At 41.2% G+C, this 21,749-nt stretch overlaps 1 protein-coding gene across 8 annotated transcripts; it reads left to right on the forward strand.

Annotated features, from left to right (window-relative positions):
- Positions 1–2,112: 2,112 nt before the first annotated feature.
- LOC110988179 (pyridine nucleotide-disulfide oxidoreductase domain-containing protein 2-like) lies at positions 2,113–21,748 on the forward strand. 8 transcript variants are annotated; one of them, XM_087145036.1, is made up of 15 exons: positions 2,122–2,483; positions 3,678–3,865; positions 4,845–4,938; positions 5,534–5,607; positions 6,404–6,559; positions 7,282–7,435; positions 8,886–8,947; positions 9,889–9,986; positions 11,083–11,224; positions 12,971–13,178; positions 15,799–16,110; positions 17,395–17,501; positions 18,587–18,704; positions 18,810–18,927; positions 19,778–21,748. In XM_087145036.1, the coding sequence occupies exons 2-14, from the start codon at positions 3,686–3,688 to the stop codon at positions 18,890–18,892; spliced, it is 1,788 nt and encodes a 595-aa protein (XP_087001162.1). In that variant the 5' UTR covers positions 2,122–2,483; positions 3,678–3,685; the 3' UTR covers positions 18,893–18,927; positions 19,778–21,748. The 8 variants fall into 8 exon arrangements, 5 of the variants coding, with proteins under 5 accessions (XP_022107166.2, XP_087001162.1, XP_087001163.1 ...); XM_022251474.2 differs by lacking the exon at positions 18,587–18,704 and having other exon boundaries at positions 2,113–2,267; XR_015427512.1 differs by lacking the exons at positions 18,587–18,704; positions 18,810–18,927 and adding an exon at positions 18,163–18,434.
- The last annotated feature ends 1 nt before the right edge of the window (position 21,749 follows it).

Raw genomic sequence — 21,749 nt, forward strand, 5'->3', positions numbered from 1 at the left:
AAAAAGCCGGTTATTTGAAAACATGTCCCGACGTCAAAACACATCAAAATCTACCAGAAGAAAGTGGGAACATTGGGCTGTCCACTTTTGGAACATCACATACTACTTTGACTGATAGGAATTTTAACTTTCACCTGTCCGTTTGGGGCTTCGCGAGAGTCATAACAAATGCAAATATCTGCCAGTAGAAAACAGTATTTTTTTTCAATATTAGACACGAATTCTAAAAACCTGGAAATCCACCGGCAGGAAATAAGAAAATTGGGTTTTCCACTATCCATGCACTGTTGGACCATCACGTCAATATTTACGCGTAATTTGAAGTCACACGTCCACTTTTTTTTATTTAGGGCGCCGTGAGATTCGTCAGAGTAAAATCCAAATTTCTGCTAGTAGAAAAAGTAAGTTCTTAAAAAAGTTTATTCGAATTCTAAAAACCTGAAAAATCATCTAAAAAACTGGGAAATGTGGTTGCTCACCTTTGGCTCTCCCTGTACCCGGGGTTACGGTCATAACACAGATGTGCGTCTTTAACGTGTTTTATTACACTCCTGTTCTTCAAAACGATACTGATCCATTTGTGGCATTTTACAAAATTGTTCTCCATTTTTGAATGCCTTTTAATAAACTGTAGTTGTTATTCAGTCCAAGAAATTCTGCAAAATCCACCTTAACTTTTCTCTCCACGAAAGATTGTGTGTGTGTGGGGGGGGGGACTATATCCACCATATGGAGAGCCCAGCACAGGATCGGGTGAATGCAACCGGAGAAGTTGGTACGCTCGAAAAGTGATTCAGACAACGCGGGTTTTAACCTTTTTTGTTAAATGACATATTTAGCTACCCATTGTGCAGTTAAATCAATTCTTTTGGAGCTAGTAAAGACGTACAGTCTGTGGAAAATATGCCAATGGCGAATAGGCTTTTGGTTCGGGGCAGTGGAATTTTCTTCAAAAATAACAATTTATGTTTCTAAACGTAGAAATTCCTATACCCACCGCCGGAAGGTGAGAGTGCCATTTTCAGAAATGTCAGTCCTTTGCATCTCTTTAAAAACACATGACATGTCCGGGGACGAGGAGTTCCCCCGGTCCCTCGAGAGTACGCCACTGGGAACTGCACCCGGACTAAAAGATGAATTAGGGCCTACCCGGGCATGTGCGTTGCGAGGGGGGCAAAGTGGATAATTCAAGTTAACCCCTTCCCTCAACCAAAAAGAAAGAAAGACAATGCTGAAAGAAGTGAATGAATGAAATGAAAGGGGATGAAAATCACCAATTTGCTTGGAAAGGAAACGTTGGGGAAACTGGTACCTTGCACTGCTTGCATGTTTTATTATTTTGTTGCTGATGAGTGCTTTGCCCTTATGGAAATTTTCCACCTACAAAAAAATTGGATTGCCACCCCCCTGGTAAAAAATCTTGGCCATGTCGTCACGTGTTCAAGCGGAATTCTATCATGAGAAATATGTAATAACGACAATGTCATAAGCAAAGATGTCACAAGTAGGCCCCTACTGCAATTTACAAAATTAAGTCAAAGAAATGATGTTAACAGACTTTCTTGTTAATCAGTAAAGGAGTTATTGGTGAATAATCCTCTGTAACAAGATTGTTGGTATAGTACGCAATAATCATTACAGGAACGTTTCTGATTTGGTAGATGGCCGTACGGTACGCCGTGTTTACGTGACATGGACTTGTTACCACTATCGACCTGTTTTATCTCCTCCAGGTTTATGTTACCGTGACCACGCAACCGAAGTTTGGAGTTGGTTGATACTTTGGATAAAATGTCAGGATTTCAACAAGTTGGATAGCAATTCAAGAGTTATCTAGTTGGCAAGGATGGTTCTATAAATAAATTTTCGGATGGCCCAAGAATTGAGGAAATTTTTTCAGGTAATTGAACTTTTATGGCCACTTAATTTCCCCCAGACGGCTTGTTTATTTCATTTTTTATTTTATTTTCAACTGAGATTACGTCATACGTGAGTTGGAAAGAAACTAATCGGTAAATTTATTTATCAAATAAAATAGGCTATACCCCCCTTATCATTTTGATTGAGCCCGAAAATGAAGTTTGCTTTTGAATTGGCCTTGACTTCCGATCCGATCTCGAAGCGCTGCCTTCGTTTTTCAAAATGGCGCAACCCGTGGTCAGCGTTTAATAGTGCAGGCCGGGTTTTTCAAGGCGACATATATCGGAAAATTTACGATTCTGTAAAGCTTTAGGGTGCTCGTATGAAAATCTGAGAAATACGCCGGTGTAAGTAAAATTGTCGAGTCATTCACATTTCGGAAGATATTAGGATTCAAAGTTTGTGACAATCCTGCAGTTTGGATTTCAGGCATTGAAGTAGATAAGAGACAGATTGTAAAAGAGAGCCGCCACAGCCCTATTTCATATTTGTGGGGCTAGGGTGGCTAGTACTAGTGGTGGTAGAGTCCTTCGTTTTTTGAGGCATTTGGAAGCGTTCACCAGGTAAATTTTAGAAATGTTGTTTTAGAAATGCCATACATGTAGGTAGCCAGCAGCTACATGTACATTATTATGCATTGTCTGCCTAATGTCAAGCCAAAATACTAGGCCTGTTTTTTTTTTAAGAGGAAGCTGTCACTATACTAGTGGACTGTCGTGGTCAGTGGCATTGCACCACGCAGGGTTAAATTTGATACTAGGCTGCACTCTCGAAGTACATGTAGTAGGCCTACTCACTGATCTCTACTATACATGTACTTCATATTGCAGCCTAGGCCTGTGCAAAATTTGTGGTGTGGGTGCACGGGGAGACACTATACTTAACTACAATTACCATTACTAGTGCAGTAGCGTAGGTTTCAGGGCTGTTCCTATAATAAGACTAGGACTGGATTTCGTTGGTAAATTAAAGTGGCGGTGATACATGTACGTCAGTACGTGACAGATTAAGTCTGTGAAAAGAGGACTGGGCTTTGGGTAGCCCCACTATAGCCCCACTAGTGTGGCACGGACTCTCACTCCTGCTCCATTCTTAGCCACAGATCCATATATGCAATTTCGTGTCAGCGTGGTGAAAATGTTCGGCACACCCTCTTATAATCGTAGGAGCAATTTTTTTTGGCAGACTGAAATGATCCTTAGCATCTCTGCTTTCTGAGCACCAATTACTGAATAATTTCACTCGTGTTGTTCTGGTTTTTTCCAGTCTTTTTGCCTTCACCCATTCAATCTCATGGGCTTGCTCTCAGTCACCATCTTTAAAATAAGGTCATTGAACGTTACGTCACTTGACCCCTAATCTTCTTGACGGCTGCTCCATGTCAAGACATAGTACAACCTGCCCAAGTTTTGGAAAAGCCCATTGGTACATGTAGTATCTTATCGCTCAGTCTGTGTATTAGATATGTCTTGACATGGAACAGCCGTCGAGAAGATAAGGGGTCAAGTGACATAATGTTCAACGACCTTATTTTAAAGATGGCGACAGTGAGAGCGAGCCCGTGAGATTGAGTTATTAAGAAAACCAGTTTAGTACATGTACCTCCTAACAGCGACATTTAGCATATCCCCACAGGTCCCCTTGTATGATGAGAGTAAAATCTCTACTCTTGGAGCTTACTAAAGCAAAGAATGGGATGCAAAAAAGTGGGCTCAAATGGGCTCTCATTCCAAAATCCATTCCCCCCGTCACTGCAGGTGTGAATATGATGTTGAATGCTGTGCGTGCTGCCTTCAGCCAGCGGATGCATGTCAAGCCTCTGATTAGTTGCAGCTATCACGTGACGGCGAGACGCTTCTCCAAGTCCCATGCGAGGCAGGGAGATCCTTTGGCTCAAGAATATGATGCTGTCATCATCGGTGCTGGCCACAATGGACTGACTGCGGTGATGCATGAGTACTTGTATACGTAGTGTTGCTGTATCAAGGGTTCCATGCATGGCTAAGCGTAATGAGGGACTTATAGGGGAAAGGCATTGCCATCGTTTGTTTTGCAAAATATAACTTGCTACAAAGGCAGTTCCGAACAAATATGGAAAAATTGTCAATAGTGAGCCCTAAATACTTCACATGAAAAACGTTGAATTGATAGTTTAACTTTACTCTGTTCTCAATTTCATATTTATTTGAACAACTTTTGGCTTTTTTGCAAAGTGGAGATGTTAATGAGCATAATAAGTCAAGTGGAGTTGCACTGAACTGAAACAGACAGATGCACCCCCTCCCTGATTCACATCTCCCCCTACCCCCACCCTTGCCTGGTTACCCCAGGCCCAGCTACATGTACTCTCAGACGAGCTACAATAGTTTTGTATCTTTTCAGCACTGTCAATAATTTATGCTTGATTACATGCACTTCCCTCACACTTTGCTGTTATGTTGTCATAGGTTTAGGTGGGCATGTGCAATATCTGGCAATATATTGAATGGTTTTAGATTACTGGAGGTACCTCTCCACTTGGTGAAGTCATGTAAATATTACTTTTGCAATATTGATTTGAACAGTCGAAAGTAACAGACCAGTACACACACAAGTATGGTACGTAACTCACTTGACTTACATGTAGGCCTACAGTGTACATGTATATGCCTGCAGCAGTTTTTCTTAAGTATTGACAACTGGATCAACTTCTCTTTGCATTGTTTAATTAAGCCACCGTGTTTTTGCATGAATATGCAATAACTTTGTTTCCCATGTGACCAGCATGGTGGGTCATTTACCCCTAACATCCTGTACTTGTTTAATACTGCCCAAGCAAATTTGTATTCCACAAAAGTGGGAGGCCTGGTTCCCTGCCCCCCCCCACCACCAGTGATTGGTTGACTGCCTGAGGTGTTTATGAATATGTTTTATAAATCTTTCAGGCGGCCTATCTTCAAAAGGCGGGCCTGAAGACTCTGGTTTTGGAGAGGAGGCATGTCATAGGAGGAGCTGCTGTCACTGAGGAGATTGTGCCAGGTACAAATGATCACTTGAGCCTCTAATTTTAGGTAATGAGTGGGGAACCTTATATCCTTCCATGAGTCAATTCCTATTTTTTGAGTATCACGTTGCCTTTGCCAACTGCTCTCTCCATGAACGTGTTCATTTTATGCCAACTTACAAGTCAGCCAATCAAATCCACTGGTTAGTAGTTGTCAGCTGGTCAGTAGACACCAGCTTATTCGTTGCAATCTGGAGGACAAGATGTTGATCCGTTTGCTTTGGTTTTGGCCTGTATTTTTTTCATGATTTCCCAATTGCACATCAAAGACGTGCAGCGACACTAAATCTCAATCAGCAGAGACTGGACATGTGGTTCCAATTTTAATGCAATACATAAGTAATTTTGATTCTGTGTAAGTTTTGCGTGACTCACCATTAGTCCTGCCCGCAAATCCAGTCCATCTTGATAAAGGTCATACATGTAATCATGGTGGAATGCATTTCAGTGAAGGGTGTGATGTCAGGATTTTTGAGTGCAAAAAGTTTAATCATTGGATTTTTGCTGTACTTTGTGACACTGTGTCTTGTAGATTTCTCTTTGTCCACCATTCTCCCCTGTTCTGTACAGGTTTCAAGTTTTCCCGATGTTCCTATGTTCTAAGTCTCTTACGACCAGATATATATGAGGATCTAGAACTCAAGGTCAGTTGACTGTTACAAAAACGGTCTTTACCATTTGGTGGCTTGACAGGATGAGCGTGAAAAGGGTGGTCTTATCGCTCTGGATGGAAAGGAAATACAGGTTTGGATGGAGATGCCAGATAGTTTTTGCAAATGGACCATTAACGTTGTTGACTTGACATTTTTGAAAATGAAAAGAGTGGAAGATTCGAACTGCCCTTGTTAAAGAAAGCTGAATCTGAAAGAAAAGGTGGTTTAAGCTGACCTTTAACAAAATTAGCCGATTGATTCAAAATTGTTCTCAGCATCCAATCTGTTCTATGTTTAGCTAAGTTTCCTTCCGAACATACGTAGGGAAATGAGTCACAAGTAATTGGACAGGCAGTTCCGGTATAGCCCACGCTGTACTTGGATTGGGATGTCTCCAAGCTTTACGGATTGCAGATTTCTAACATTTTCTTATTTAAGATGGGCATCTGGGCTGATTTCCATAGGCAGATCCTTTGAATCACAGCCATTACGGAACTGTTTGAAAAAACATGTGCACCTCTCCAATGCCACACTGCGTGGTCAGGGTTCCAGTTGGCAGATCAGCTCTATTCCCATTTTTGCAGCTACTTACTGAAGATGGAACCCTGTTGTTCCAGCTGTGCATTCCGTAGCAGCGTGCGCATGGAGAACTTTGATGGAAAGACTAAAGTCACAGCACTGTAATTGGTCAGGAGATCACGGGGCATGGCTTGATGAATTTGGCTATTGTTGGATGTTCTGCTTGACCTCAAACTGATTACTTCAATTTCTATTGTTTACACCGCAGAGGCACGGGTTGAAGGTTCACATCCGGGATTCTTATGCCTTCACACCACTACTGGAAGACCCAGGACCAGGTGGCAGGCCTCGATCTCTTCTCCTGTCCTGTGATCAGAATAAAACCTACGAGCAGATTGCACAGTTCTCAGAAAAAGATGCCAAGGTGGGCATTTGTAGTTTTAGGCCAAGTCCAAGTCATTATACTAAAGCTACGTCTGAACCGTTTGCGTTTGTGTGGGGGGCAGGCTAACACTAGATGTACCCGTAGCTCTGTAGGCCATTCCAGACATAGCCTCAGTTATTAGAGACAGCTGCATCTTGACATCCCAATTCTGACCAATCAGTGGGTGTCTGCCTTACAGACTATAGTCAGCGAACTGCTTATGACCAATCAAGGGCCTTTGCTGTTTCTGTCCATTGACAGATTTGCCAGTTTGCTAAGTAACAAATCTTGCATGCACATACACATTTAACATTTCCCACAATGCAACACTATCACGCAATAAAATTCTGAGACTTTCCAGACTGGATTAACACTCTCTCTACTGAGTCATTTCACAAGACAACACAACTTTAAGATGTTTTTACCTGCTTTTTAGGGGTAACCACTTCCATAATTAGGAGTTTAAGGAAAAAACTTTCTGAAATTTCCTCGAGAGCCATTTGTTCGGCCGTTATGCGCACACGAAAGGCTGTATGTAAACATCATCATGTAAATAGAAAAAGCAATCCCACATGTGCACAGCTAAACCGACCATGGAATCCAATAGCCAGCTAGCTACCCGTCCCTATATAACAGGGACAGAGACCAGTCCAACACAAGGCCATATATTTCTTTTGTTCACACACAAGGCCATATATCCCATACCATTTTCTTTTTTTCAGAGGTATTTTGAGTATGAACATGAGATGACAGCCATTGCCCAAGCCCTTGGCCCTCTCATAGATGCCCCACCAGTGGAGCTGTCTGCAATTTCTAATGGCACATTGAGAGATCGAATGGACATATGGCCAGGTGTAAAGGCAATACTACAAACAGGTGCGGTGACAATATATTAACCATTGTTTGGAGTATAAAAACACCTTTAAGCAAGTCTGGATGGGATCTACCATGGTTAGACGAGTGGCTTACTTTGCTTTGCTTACTCATGAAGACATACAGAACAGTCTCAGTTCTGAACACAGTCAAACCATTGCTGGAATTTCCCTTTGCTTTTACAGTCATAGCCGTCTTGGAGAAAATACTTTTGCATCAATCACTTCCTGTAAATTTAACTGTAAACAATGTAGTCAAATTTTTTTCGAGTACCAAGTTCTCTGCCAAATATTTAACTAGTCAGGAGGAAACAAAGCTTAAGTACATGGGCATTGGATGGTACATGCACAAAGGTATGATTAAAAACTAAAGTGATGACTTCAAACCATCATTGTTAACCACTTAGTGCAGGGCCCATTTATTTAACCTGATTCTGCTGGGCCGGGTAATTTTTCCTTTTTTTCTGTTTTCAAAGTTCTTGAAAAATTCATAACTTCATTCACTATACATTTACACGCACACAAATGATGTTGTGGTTAATAAAAATTAAGTTTTTAGGAAAAAAGTACTCAGAAAGTATTTGACCGAGTACTTTCTGAGTACTTATCTCCTTAAAAATTAAATGTTACAAACTGGGAGCGTCTTGCATTTAGTTTGTAATTTTTCTTTTGTGCTTTTACCATTAAATGCCTCTTTAATGCAGTTTTATTGCCCCTGAACCAATTCAATATTTGACAGAGAACCTTGGTACTCAAAAAGTACTTCTGGTCACTCACAGGCCCAAGGTGGATGGCCCAAGGGGATGGGTGTGCATTAGTGGGCAAATGTGGCCAATCTGCATGTGTTTTATAACACACTTCAAACTAGAAAAATATTCTTTCAGGGTTTTAACTGTGTGAAATCAACTTTCAAAAGCACTTCAAAATTTGCCAGAAAATTGAAGGTTCATTTTAGGGTCTAAAATGAATGCAGTCTAATTTTGCTTAGACTGGTTATTACGCCCTCCAGTAAAAAATTTACAAGACTACTGGAATTGATGTGTGCGCAGTGTCTGGGTGCATGTCCAGTCACTCTGATGCCAAATTCATGTATTAGCCCATATTAGTGACACACATGACTGTATTTCAGCCAACCAGGAGAAAGAACCAGGTAGAGGTTATAATTATGGTTATGACACTTGAACTTTTTCTCTGTGGTGAGTGCTCACATGCAGAAAGCTTCCATTCCATCCTGGATCTCATTTCATGCAAGCATTATACGCTGCTTAGTAAATTTATGAGCTGTGTAAAAACTGGCTCGGAAATTCTATGTACATGTAGTTCTATGTAGATGCAATTGGCCTTGGAGTTTGCAGCCTAGATTGAGGAATACAGTGTAAATGTAAGGGAGAGATAAGGTAATCTTTTGATAATCCGTTTACTAATCATTACTTTTTCTGGCTTCATCAATATAGGAAAAGCTTTGGGGAAAAATCTTCCCCAATTTTATGAGCTTGTGACTGCTCCAATGGAAAAGGTAAGTCTTTGCAGAGGAAATCTAAAATTACTTCAAGTCAATATAGATTTATATCATTTTCCAGCAGTTTCCATTATATTTATTTCCATTACTACAAACTAAATAAGCAGAATATTCAGGTATAACTAAATAGAAAATACCATCATGACAGCTTGTAAATGGAACAGAAAAAGTAAACAAAGCTGAAAATAGATATGTTTGGTAATTTAGGAATTTTTTTAATTGAGGACAATTCTATTTCATTCTAGTGGTCATGCAAGTTAAAATTGGGGTGGGCTTCGATGTCAAGCTTACTCCGCTTTTAAATCTTAAAAAACACGTTTCTTGGATATTTAGTTAACCCCTTGATGACGGGAATTTCTTCCTGAAAGCCGACTCCAAGAATTCCAGCCTTGCTTGGCCACGAAGGCCACCTGCCAAACCTCAAATTCTCGGTTTGTGGCCCTGAGTGCTCTGCACGCTTTGAATTACACGGTGAAAAGGCTGATTTTTTGGTGGCATGCACCTCTACTCACGCTTCCACATTCCCGTTGCCTCTTTTCAAAGTGGGGACTATTGTGAAGCTGGTGATTATGATGCAAATTCCGTCTTTTCATTTCTGGGCTACACACAAAGACCAATTACCATTTATTCAAGAGCCAGGTTTTGCCTTCTTTCACAGTGTTCACTCGAGCGTGGGCAGAGAATAATAGCTGAAAAGCAGGCTTAGGATGTCAATTTTTGTGGCGTGTCTAGCCACCTCCCGGCGCGAAGGGGTTAAGAAGCACCTTCCCCAAAAGTATAAGGAAGTGTTTCCCCTCTTTTCAGTCGGTCCAAAACCTAATCCTTATTTAATTTTAACTTTGCATTCCAAATTAAATGATACACCTTGCAAGAGCAAGTCATTGATAAGCTTAAGGGTTGTCTTTTAGAGTTATTCAATTATTTGTAATTTTTGTTAGATCCTGGATCGATGGTTTGAATCGGAACCCCTGAAGGCAACACTGGCCACAGACTCTGTGATTGGTGCCATGGTAACACCAAAAACCCCTGGAAGTGGGTAGGTACTTAAAGAATTTAAAGGAACAAACTAGTTCAGTTTTTTATTTAGGCCAACAACCTAGGCAAGAGACACTCTTTTAAGGTTTCACTTTCAAGGTTCCATGCAGTGAGTTTTTCTTAGACACATATTTTGTGCAACTTTACATGTATACTGCTCTTCTTTGTATGAAAACTACAATATATTACATCTTTGTCAAGTGTTTTGAAATATGCATTTTTTAGGGTTGCTGATTGGCTTATTGTTGTGGACTTACACGATGGTAGATCACCCAAGAAAATCAAATTAAGGGCAGTAAAAAATACGAGGTTTCCAGTTTTTGTACTTTCACCAATCAATTCAACATTGAAGTTGTCTCCCTTGAAGGTGATGACAGTTTTGTAACGTATAGATATTGTAAATAAGGTTAGTTGAAAAAGAAAGGTACATTTTAAGGGTTTAAGGAAATGATTCAATTACATCAACCCTTTAAACTATTGTGGGGGGGGGGCACGAGCACAGATTGTGAATGTTTGGTTTGGAATGAGTTGTGAACTCTTTGAAAGTTTTTCGAATCACTGTCTGAAAACAGTCTCTAAAGTGGTTAGTCATACTGCAGCATATTTAGTCACCAGGGCAGAGTCATTAGTAGGCCAGTTTCAAGTGTACATTTACTTTTAGATTGTATTTAGAATGAAGCCGTAGTGAAGTTGCTTTGGTGTTGCTTTACAAAGAATAAAATGTGGTACAGTGTTTCAGTTATGTTCCATATGCTTTCCCCTGGTTACTTTTATAACATCCACTCTAGCTTGTTCTTTTAGGACTTGTTGAGAACATTGTGAGGTCTTTGGCAGTGTACATTTGGTACCTAGATGTAACATACAATCTCTGCTAGACTTTTGTTCAAAGTTGAGTGGTGAGCCTGAGGAGAAATAATTGATGTCATTTGAAATGGGATAGAGATGTATCCAACATAATTTTAGCCACCACAAAAGGTACTTTGCCTACTTAACCTGTCAAATGAAAGTCTCTGTATTGTTTAAACCCCATCTCTTAAAGATTCAAATCTCATCCAGACACTGCAGAATTTGCTGCTCACTGAATTGTTTCTTCACAGCTATGTCTTAATCCATCACGTGATGGGAGAAGCAGAAGGTATCAAGGGTGCCTGGGGTTATGCTGAGGGGGGCATGGGTGCCGTCTCTAGGAGTATTGCCAATGCTGCTGAGGCCCATGGAGCCACCATTCTGACAGAGAAGGTAGGGGAACTAAAAGCAAAGATATAAACGCAGTCTAATCTACAAAAGATGTACATTGTATATATGTTTTGGTTATCTGATTAAAGGCGTCTCCGATGTTTCTCGTGCATGTGACTTTTCCTGAGATCAACTGATTCCTCTGCTTTTTATGCATGCCAAATGTTAGAAATAAACAAACACTTTAAAGTCTGATGTAGTTTGGACATCCTTAGTTCTTGTAAATTCCCAGTTGCCTGCCTGATTTCCAGAGCCGGCTTTCGGCCAAGTTTTATTAGTTGTTCCATATTCTCTGAGCCAAGCCAACTCAAGGTACCCTGAAATCTTTATAACTCAAACTCAGTTAAGTCGGAACTCCGTTTATCTTGAAGACTGCCCCAAACATAGGTGTTTATTTACAAGACACCTCCATACCTTGAAATGCCCTCACTGCTCCATCCACTAACCTCAATTGTTACATGAGGACAATCCAAAACAAACCACTGCCAAATACAAACAGTGTAAAATGAATGTAGGACTCGCCCAACATGAGACTCACTCATCAGTCATTACTGCCTACCACAGTTTGTCTTTTCACACCGGGACACTTGTATGCTGCCAATGTGATAAACTAGTCCCATTAACCCTAACCCTCCTGAATCCTTCACCTGTTGGAGGATTGAGGAGGGTTAGGGTTAAACACAGCGTAAAAGCAACAAATCCTGGCTTCCAAGCTTATTGCTACCTCAGGCCCTACTGTAGCTCACAGATCCACTCATTGACTCTTTGTAATGGCCATGTGAAATACGCAACGATGTACCCTGAAGTTGTTAAAAACGGAGAGGTCATGTGACCAATCATAGGAAAAACACTGAGCATGCACAGGGCATCATGCTGTAGACAAGATTGACCAGACAACACCAAAGAAAGATTTTTAACTCAAAGTTATACAGTTTACATGTAGGTCGTTTATTGTTTCCTTATTAACAGAGTAGAAATGTTTAGGTAAGAAATACGTAACATCTCATTTCAGTAAAGTGATGATTTGAGAGAAAAAACATTCACCTCTTGAATAACTAAAGAAACATAAAAACGATGTTTCCAGTAGCCACCTTGGGGTGAGCAGTGTGTTTGTATGGGTAATTATGACTTCAATATATAAAACTCAGGAACGTTCGATGGCTAAGAATCAGGATACCAGGCTCTGAGGTTTTTTCCATTCCCTAGATGTTGCCATTGATATCCAAATCTTATCACCAATCACTTTTGGATGCTTTTATTCATTGTTAACCCTAACCTCCTATGCTCCTCTACTAGAGAGCAGACTGAACCACACAAAATCCAACAGGTTCATGTTCTTGTCTTGGTACTTGTACATGCAGGTCACTGTACCAAACCTGATAAACTCCAACAGAATGAGCCCGTTGGAGTTTGAGTGATATGGTATGGATGGGTCTATGCAGTATAGGATGACTTGCATTGAACAGCACCAAACCTGACAAAATCAAGCATAGTCCAGCAATTGGTGCCAGACACTTCACACAGTGATCCCCGTGTGTCCAAACTCACTGAATCCAGCACCATCTCCCTGGGCCTTTCATCCCAAGTCCCACAAAATTCAACAAGAAGTTCATCAGACATGGAACCAAACCTTCCAAAACCTCACAAAACCTGCTGTTGGAGTATGGCAGGTTTGGGGTAATAGGGTTAAGGTCTTTTCCAAATGGAGTACATATATTTATGTACTTTCCCTCATACATTTCAATGCAGCCTGTGAGTACAGTGCTGTTAGATTCTGATCAGAGGGCCTGTGGAGTTGTCTTAGAGGACGGGACTGAAGTCCGCAGTAAGATGGTGCTGTCCAATGCAACGGCCAGAGTCACCTACTTGAATCTGACCCCTGAGGAAGCTCTACCCAAGGAATTCATTGAGGAGGTCCAAGCCATTGATTACACTTCCCCAGTCACAAAGATAAATGGTAGGTTGAGGAAAGGATTGATTGCCCCTATCAAGCCATCCCTCTGTAAATCTCCCCTTATGTGCTCATGTAATGTTTGAACAGACAGATTGTCAGACATTCAGTTCATTGTCTGTACTTTGCATCCCAGTCACCAATAGCCAAGGCCCACTTACATGCAGTGGCTCCAGGTGCAGACTGTGGAATTCTGTGCTTACATTCACATTAACCACTTCGGGCCGGGGCATTTTTCAACGTTGAGGATGCTGGGCCGGCATGACTATCATTTTTTCTGTTTTCAAAATCCTTCAACAATTCATCATTCCATTTAACAGTCGTTTATAGCCGCACGGAGTAATCTTCAGTAATCTCTAAGTTGACAGGTGACCTTCATTGACGCCCGAATATTTCAGCCAGGCCTGCAGCCTTGTAAACAGAGCCCAAATTGTGCGGTGTTATACAACTGTCTTTTGTTCACGAACCTGGCTCAGTGCACTGCTGACCTCTCAATAGGGGCCAGATTAGCATGCAGCGGTGCTGTGTGGCTCATCGCTGCGGTGGTGGAGAGCTTTTGTCCCCGGTGGTAATCCGCTTGCTCTAAATACCCCAAACCCTGGTATACGGTTTCAAAATAACGCTGGATTATCACCACTTTTGAGAGTGAAAAATGCCGGTCATGCCCAGCAGCCTGGTCTTTTGTTCGGAGTACGGTCTTTTGTTACAGGGCCCTGTTTCCTTTGTCCGAGTTCGGAGACCCCGGCCACACAAATAAACCATACGGCTCCGATTTCTGAGTCCCCGGCTGGTAGTGGTTAACGTAATACACGCAAGCACAGATGGAATTCTGCACTCAACCCTGGTGTCAACAGCGCGGGGATTGAGATCGACAGATATCACCAAATGTGGTAAAAACCTTTTTTTTTCAATGGGCCTACTTGGCAAAGATTTTTTTATAATCCTCAGCCCAGGCGTACACCACAAGCCTGTAAACTCCCATGATTGGCTAGACCCCAGTCGCTGCCAAGTGAAAATTCTTGAAAGATCAATTCTTGAAAAGTTGCTATCAGGAACTGGATCTCTTTGTTTACAGATTTTGTCGGCTGTTTGGGTTGTGACTTGGTATTGTACTTCCACAGCAGAATAATGAATGGAATGTAGTTAGGGGGCCTCAGGGATGTACATGTATTAGCTACCATAAAACAGTCGTGCAGGTTATACAGGTTCAGGCATGACCGGAAACTGACCTGGAAACAAAAATCACCTCATGGAGTAATGGTGTGATTTGAGGGGTGTGGCTGCTCCTTTGTTGACAGACGTGCTGACTGGTCGGCTGTTTGGGTTGTGACCTGGTATTACTTATACTTCCACATTAGAATAATGGAATGTAGTTAGAGGGGACCTCAGGGATGCATTGGCTACCATAAACAGTCGTTTAGGTTCAGGCATGACTGGGAACTGACCTGGAGACTACAATCACCACATGGAGGAAGGGTATGTTTTAAGGAAGGGGCGGAGTCTGCTCGGAGGGTTAATTTAACCAATTGCTGCCGGGTGGAATTTGAAGTGGCATGATATAAAACGGGGGGATTGCCAAGATTTTCCGTTTTCAAAAGTCTTCAAAAAATCATTAGTACATTTACTGGACGTTTACACCCTCACAAATGAGTGTCTAATGGTTTATCTAATCTAACAGACAACATCTATTGGTGCTCAAGTATTTCAGCCAGGCCTGCCGCCTGGTAAAAAGAGCCTAGATTGTGTGGTGTCAAATAAGTCTGTTTTGTTCTCGAAACTGGGACAGTGTGCGGCTGGCGTCTTTTCAATAGGGACAGATTAGCATGCATTGGTACTGTATCGCTCATCACTGGAGCACTTTTGTCCCCGATGGTAATCCACTCCCACTGAATGCCACAAACAGTGGTATAATCTTTCAAAACAATGACGGACTTCCTGCACTATTGACAACTGGTGTTTTGTTCCAAATACAGTCTTTTGCTATAAAGCCAGCTCTTTTGTCCAGTTTTGGGCTCCCCAGCTTTGTGTATAAAGCCTATGTGCCCGAAACTGGGTACCCCGGCACAAAATGGTTACAGCAAGTATAAGCACAGAAAGGAAGTTGTTTTTTTCTACTGGTGAATAATCAAACATGGCCCCAAAAGATTCTGTGCTTACTTTTCATGTACGCCAAGCCATAAATTAGGGCTCAGTCATATCTTAGAGTGTTATACCAGCCAGATATAGTTGACACCACTGCCAAAATGGTGTAATAAGTAAAGTTTTTTTGACAAACTCCAGAAAAAGTTGCACAACAAGAAAATATTTTTTGGATTTAAAGATATTTTCTGTGAAAGAAAATAATTTTTAGCATTTAGGTATAAAAAGTAAAGTTTCTCAAACTCCAGAGAAAAGTTGCATGACAAGAAAATATTTCTTTGATTTAAGAATATTTTCTTTGAAAAAAATTATTTTTGGCCTTTAGGTTGGTTGATTTGACTGGCCTTTAGGAGTGGAAGACTGTCTATTAGCCTAACAGTCACAGCCATTCAACCTGACAAAGAAAAACAACCAGTTGATTGGTTCTTTTCTGTAGAAAGAACATTGTCCAAATGTTTCAATTCTTTACGACTCATTTCATTTCTAGTTGCTATGGACAGACTGCCGGATTTTAAGGCCAGCCCCAGCGGGAAGACAAAACAGCCTGGTCCCCATCACACGTGCACCATACACCTGAACTGCGAGACAACAGACTTGCTGGAGAAGGCCTACCAGCCCTGCCAGACGGGGCACATCTCGGACCGGCCCATGATCGAGATGTGCATTCCCTCCTCCCTAGACCAGACCATTGCTCCAGAGGGGTGCCATGTCCTTTCACTATTCACCCAGTATACCCCTTACCATTTGGCTGATGGGAAAAAATGGGATGAGGATGCCAAGAATGCATATGCTGATAAGGGTGAGTGAAGACTACACATCCCATTCTTCCGTACTTGAGACATTCTCTAATACAATTTGATGGAAATAGACGAAAGTAGTATACATGTATTCTACAACAGAATCTCATTTTTCAAATTTTAGCATACAATTCATTTTTTAAAACATTTTAAATGTTCAGATGTCTTCCCACTATTCGGTGTGATATCTTGCAGTGATGGTGATTTTATCCCAACTCCTTGCATGTCTGTTACAATTCCATCACAAGCCATGTAGTTGCCAGTCAAGTCACAAACCATTCAATAAACTGTGACAGAAACATTCTCCTGTCATTGTTCACCCTTTTACATTGTGAGACCACCCTGTTACCTGAGACTGCTCTTACAACTGGTCTTTGGAAAGGACTTGAGATGGACTTGACTATTCTGACAACAATATCCACAAAAATCGTATCTCATGGTAGGTTACCAGTGGATTAATCTTCAAATCTTGAAATCAGATTCATGCATATTGCATATACATGTTATTGAAGACCGAGTTGAACCAGAAAACTGTAATTCTGCTCAAAATCATAGCTCTCTTCAGCATTTCATTATCAGGTGGAAATCCACTTCATGGAATCTTTTAGCAATAGTTTTGTTTTACATTAACCCTCCTTTAGTTTTACAGCACAAATATGCACAAGTGCCCAAGGTCACTCTCTTGCATGTTGGTGCAGTGCACAACACGACACAGCTGTGCTTCTTAGAGGTGTTTACCAAGTGACCCAAAGAGTGACGTCAGCATAGAAGGGTTAAGGAGTTAGATGTCCCACATTACTGTGCATGAGAAAAATCTAATTTATGATGTCATACAATCCACTGCATGCAGAGAAAAAAAATTACAAGAAATGAATAACTCAAAGGAAACTTTTATAAACAGGTAAATGTTGAAAGTGCAGGCTGGAAATTTGAATTGCAAAATAAAGTCTTGTTGGCAGAATAATGTTGAGCATATCTGATACACTTCCCCATTCAATATAACTACATGCGCTAAAAACATGTTCCATTATTGGAGTGCACACACAATTCAAAAATGTGGACACAAATAACAGCATCTCATTTAATGTGACACAATGTCACAAATTGTCCCTTTTCACAAATATGACGTATTTGCTCTAGATCTGTGAAGACATCCAAGATATGATAACCAACTGAACCTGTGTTAATTTGACACACAAAGGAGACACTGTGCCCAGCGGTAGGCACTGGTACCAGTACTAGACAATTTACCTAGCCCGTAGGTATTTGTTTCATTATCTCTGTAGTCTTTGACTGCATTGAAGACTACTGCCCTGGTTTCAAGTCCAGTGTCATTGGTAGAGACATCTTACCTCCGCCTGAGTTGGAAAGGATATTTGGACTGACTGGAGGGGTGAGTTTGGAAAGGCAGGTGTGAGTCTTACACAGTGGTTCACCATGTACCGGTAATCCACTCTTGTCTTCTGAGCTGGGAGATGGGGAATTGATGGACTCATTTTGTCTGCACTAGCACAGCAGAGGGGGGGAGGGCTATGGCATTCATTTGCAGTGTACGAGTTTGAAGAAACTAAGAAAAAGACACTGGTAGCCCGCTATGTTTTTGAACCCAGATCCGACAAGAGTAGGCACCCGTGTCCGACAGTATCCAGCCCTCATTTCCCAAGCCGTGTCCAAGGTGGCCTCAGCACTTTTTTGTTGAAGGGAGATTATCGGGACCCACAGCAACAAGCCACTGTGTGCTATCACAACACACTAACCCCCCTGTTGTACTATTAGCGAGTACTATGGAAAATCCACAGGGCAAGCAGTATGTGTCACCCAGGGTTGGTCGAGTCAAAAGACATCGCACATACTTGGAGTGCACATAGTGACCATTGGCACACAATACACGCAAAAGGCATGCACGTATACACTGTGCGCGGGCTTGGCTATTGCTGCACGCACTGTATATATGCTCTAGGCCAGATTCACACAATGCCTTGGTCAAGGCTATCATTTCCACCTCCCCAGTCCAGCGCCCACACTCATGAAATTTTCCCTATCCTTTTTGAAAGATGGTGGGCCATTGATCAGACAAAACCCTTGGAACCCAGTTTCAGGAAAACTGATGACACGCTTACTTGAAGGAGCTCAAAAAAGAAAAGAATGAACTCTTCCACGTCAGGAAAAAGTGCCAGCAGGAAACAGAAATGCACAAGGGCGGAGAAAGGGAAGGGCCAGTGGCCCACATCTACCAACCAGCTCCTTCAGATGATACAGGAAGTTTTCTTCTGACTCGGCAAGCAGCACCGGAAAGAACAATGAAACTTTCTAATTTCACTAAAGTGTACGCTTCTTTTAGACGTACATGTAGCGTTTTCATCCCAAATGTTTATTTTCTAGAGCATGGCTTCTCTACAAATTGGGCTTAGCACGTGGGACAATTTAAGCTCTTCGTTTTTCTCAAAGTGAATAATTTTCCTTCTGCTTGCACTGAAGAATGTCTTTCACAGCACAATGTCGCTGGACCAGATTTACTTTGCTCGGCCAGTGCTATCGTCGACCTACAGGTCACCATTGCCTGGGTTGTACCTTTGTGGTGCCGGTGCCCATCCTGGTAATTTGATTCATAGTAATGGTGAACTAAGGGCAGGCTTGCTTTATTTTTCTTTGTTTCTTTGCTCAAAATGGATCTGTCATTGTTTCTTTACCTTGCTTATAGAACATTTTTCATGGTGCAATGTCTCTGGACCAGCTTTATTTTGCCCGGCCTGTGATGTCCTCAAGTTACAGGTCCCCGGTTGAGGGGTTGTACCTTTGCGGTAGTGGGGCTCATCCAGGTGAATAACACTAAATTCATCTATTAGTTCTGACTCTATCAAAGCACGGAAGGTTATCCCATTTTCCAAGGTTCTGACCAAAGATCCTACAGCAACGCGTAGCGGGGCAAGATGGGGAACTCTATCGAAAAGGTGTAATCACCATGGGCGCCATTCGAGTAAGCAACACGCCTGCAGAGTAAACGTTTACACACAGGCGCATCTGTGAACATGTGTACCAGGTGAGCATGCCTGTGCATCCACTGTGCAGGCGTATCGCTTGCTCAAATGGCACCCAAGCGATGAGAACATTTTACGCGTTTTCACGGCGAAGTTCTCCATCTTGCACCACTATGCGGCACCATATGATCTGTGGTTTTGACTGTTCAAGCATTGACACTGACTGCATTTATGCATGTTGTAGTTGTGTTTTGCTTAGAAAGTAGAAACTGACAATTTGCTTGCCTATGGGTGAAGATGTGCTTTTCTGTGCTTCAGCTAATCGTGCAAAAGCAAGCTGACCAAAGAAAAAGAAAATGAATCAGCTTTATGTTTTACTAACACATCGTCAACAACAATCTTGAGTGTTTTATCTTTTTTTAATGGGGGAATTGTAACAGCCACTCATCAAAAATTCAAAACTTGTGATATATGAAATATTATTCTGGGAACAGTTCCTTCCCTGATTGACCATACTCTGAAGACAATACAAACTTGAGAATAAAAGTGAATTTGACTCTAATTTGGGATTTCAACAAATCTGAGAATCCACAAATAAAGAATACGCAGTTGACTACTACACTGCAAATATTCCATTTTACCTAACATAAATGCCTTGGAATCATGCAGTAATGACGTGTGGTCTCTCTAGGAGGGGGAGTGATGGGTGCACCTGGACGAAATGCGGCACAGGTGGCCGGCAAGGATCTCAAGAGGCAGGGCAAGAGAAGGTAGAAACCATCATGACAGAATTGTTGCTTTCATATTCCGCGGCACTGGACACTGAGGAATGCCCTGAATCTCCATGCTTTGGTTTTTTTTTTTTTTTTTTTTCCTATTGGGTGCTGTGTAATTGGACTTGTGCATTTTCAAGAGGAGCCAGTATTAAGCCTTGTCATGTGTGCTACTAGTTTGGCTGGCGGCTGCATGCTTTTTCATACATGCTTGTCTTAGTCTCAGCTGCAACCAATTAAACTGGACATGGCCCAAGTTGCAAAAAATGTAGTACATGTACATGCATTTTAGTTCTGCAAAAGCTGAACTTCTATTTGCTCACGGAAACTTGTGTGCTATTTCCCATCTGATTTTGTGCTAGACATGGAGATTAAATATTTTTTAATAATTGAAGATGATTTTAAAGCTTCACCACTGTAAATGTTAAATATAACTTCGAGAAATTATAATAAGCTTTGAGCTGGACCAAGAGAGGGTGCTATTTTCTTAGCAATGAAGGCTCCTTTGGTTGGAACTGAACTTTGCTAGTTGACTAATGACCAAGAAATGCATCACGGTCACATCGCTACCAAGAAATTCAACACTCTTGACCAGTGGGGTTCTTTTCAACCAATGGGAAGGGATGTCTGCTCGAGGCAGAAAGCGACTGTGACAGTATGTATTCAGAGTGGTTTTTGAACTCAGGGCCTTGGATAAATGCAAGTTTAGAAGCCTGGAGTTTAGGTTGGGTGGGAATGGCATGTGACATTTGACAGGATGTGACTCATCCTGACAAAATGAGACTGAATTCGCATTCTGTTCTTTCCTATTGTGACTGTTCAGAGTGAAAAACTGAAAGGATAGTCAATTTGGGGGTTTGTAATAGTTGGCAAGAGTGACCCCTCTTCCATTTAATTCACATTTTTAGCAGGATCAGATACATGTATTTAAAAACATGTTCTTAGCAATTTTGATGGTAAGATTATTTATGCGTGGTCAGGAATGTTGAAATATTGTCGTCAGCAGACACAAAGCTGCTGAAAGTCACATTGTCACCGTACATTTACCCTACCATTACAAGGCCGTTCTGCTGCTGAATTAAATACACGTACCAATATCTAAATTTTGAAAATTTCGACTTTCCGCTCGTTTTGTGGTGACAAGTCAGTATTTCATACTTATCCCATATCACTTCTGCTACACCCAATTTGTCAGACATAATTATGCAGGCTTTTTGCTTATTCATTTCCCCCAAATTCAGAGTTAAATTTAAGAGGCACGTTTCGTCGTCTCTACTTGACTATTTTTTAAACTGAAGTCCTATTTTCATGTATTTTTTGGACTGAAAATTATTTTAGACAAATTAAATCATTTTCTCAGCAACTATGCATGTTTATACATTTTCAAAATTTTTTGTATTCAGCAAGGAAAGTTTGTCACCATTTGTGTGGAGGGGAAAGCATTTGACCTTCAGCAGAATGATGTTCTACTTTCTTGTCTTTAACTACAAACATTCTCCAAAGTCCCCCATCTGCAAGTGAAAGATTTTAAACAGTTGAGGCTTTATGGTAAAAAAGGGTGGTTGATTTGTGTCCAAAGTCTTAGACTTTTTGGTGTTCATGCTTAGCTGGGCATAGACTTTGCCCGCATTTTAATTCTTCACTGCTGCAATAATATTAGTTGCATTGCCTAAACATATTCAAAGGAATTGCAACTAGATTTTGAAGGACTGAGGCAAAATGGAAAATGAATAAATTTTTCAGATTGAAATCATGCTGAAATCATGTAAACAGTTTTGAAGAATGCTATTTTTTACTAGGAATACATTTATAGTAAGCCTACCACTTTCTGTATATTCGAACAATTCATGTGCAAATGAGTACAATGAAATAAACGACAATGCACCCGAG

Source organism: Acanthaster planci, linkage group LG13 (assembly GCF_054643075.1).
Source record: "Acanthaster planci isolate LZ-2023a linkage group LG13, COTS_SCS, whole genome shotgun sequence".
Lineage (NCBI taxonomy): Eukaryota > Metazoa > Echinodermata > Asteroidea > Valvatida > Acanthasteridae > Acanthaster > Acanthaster planci.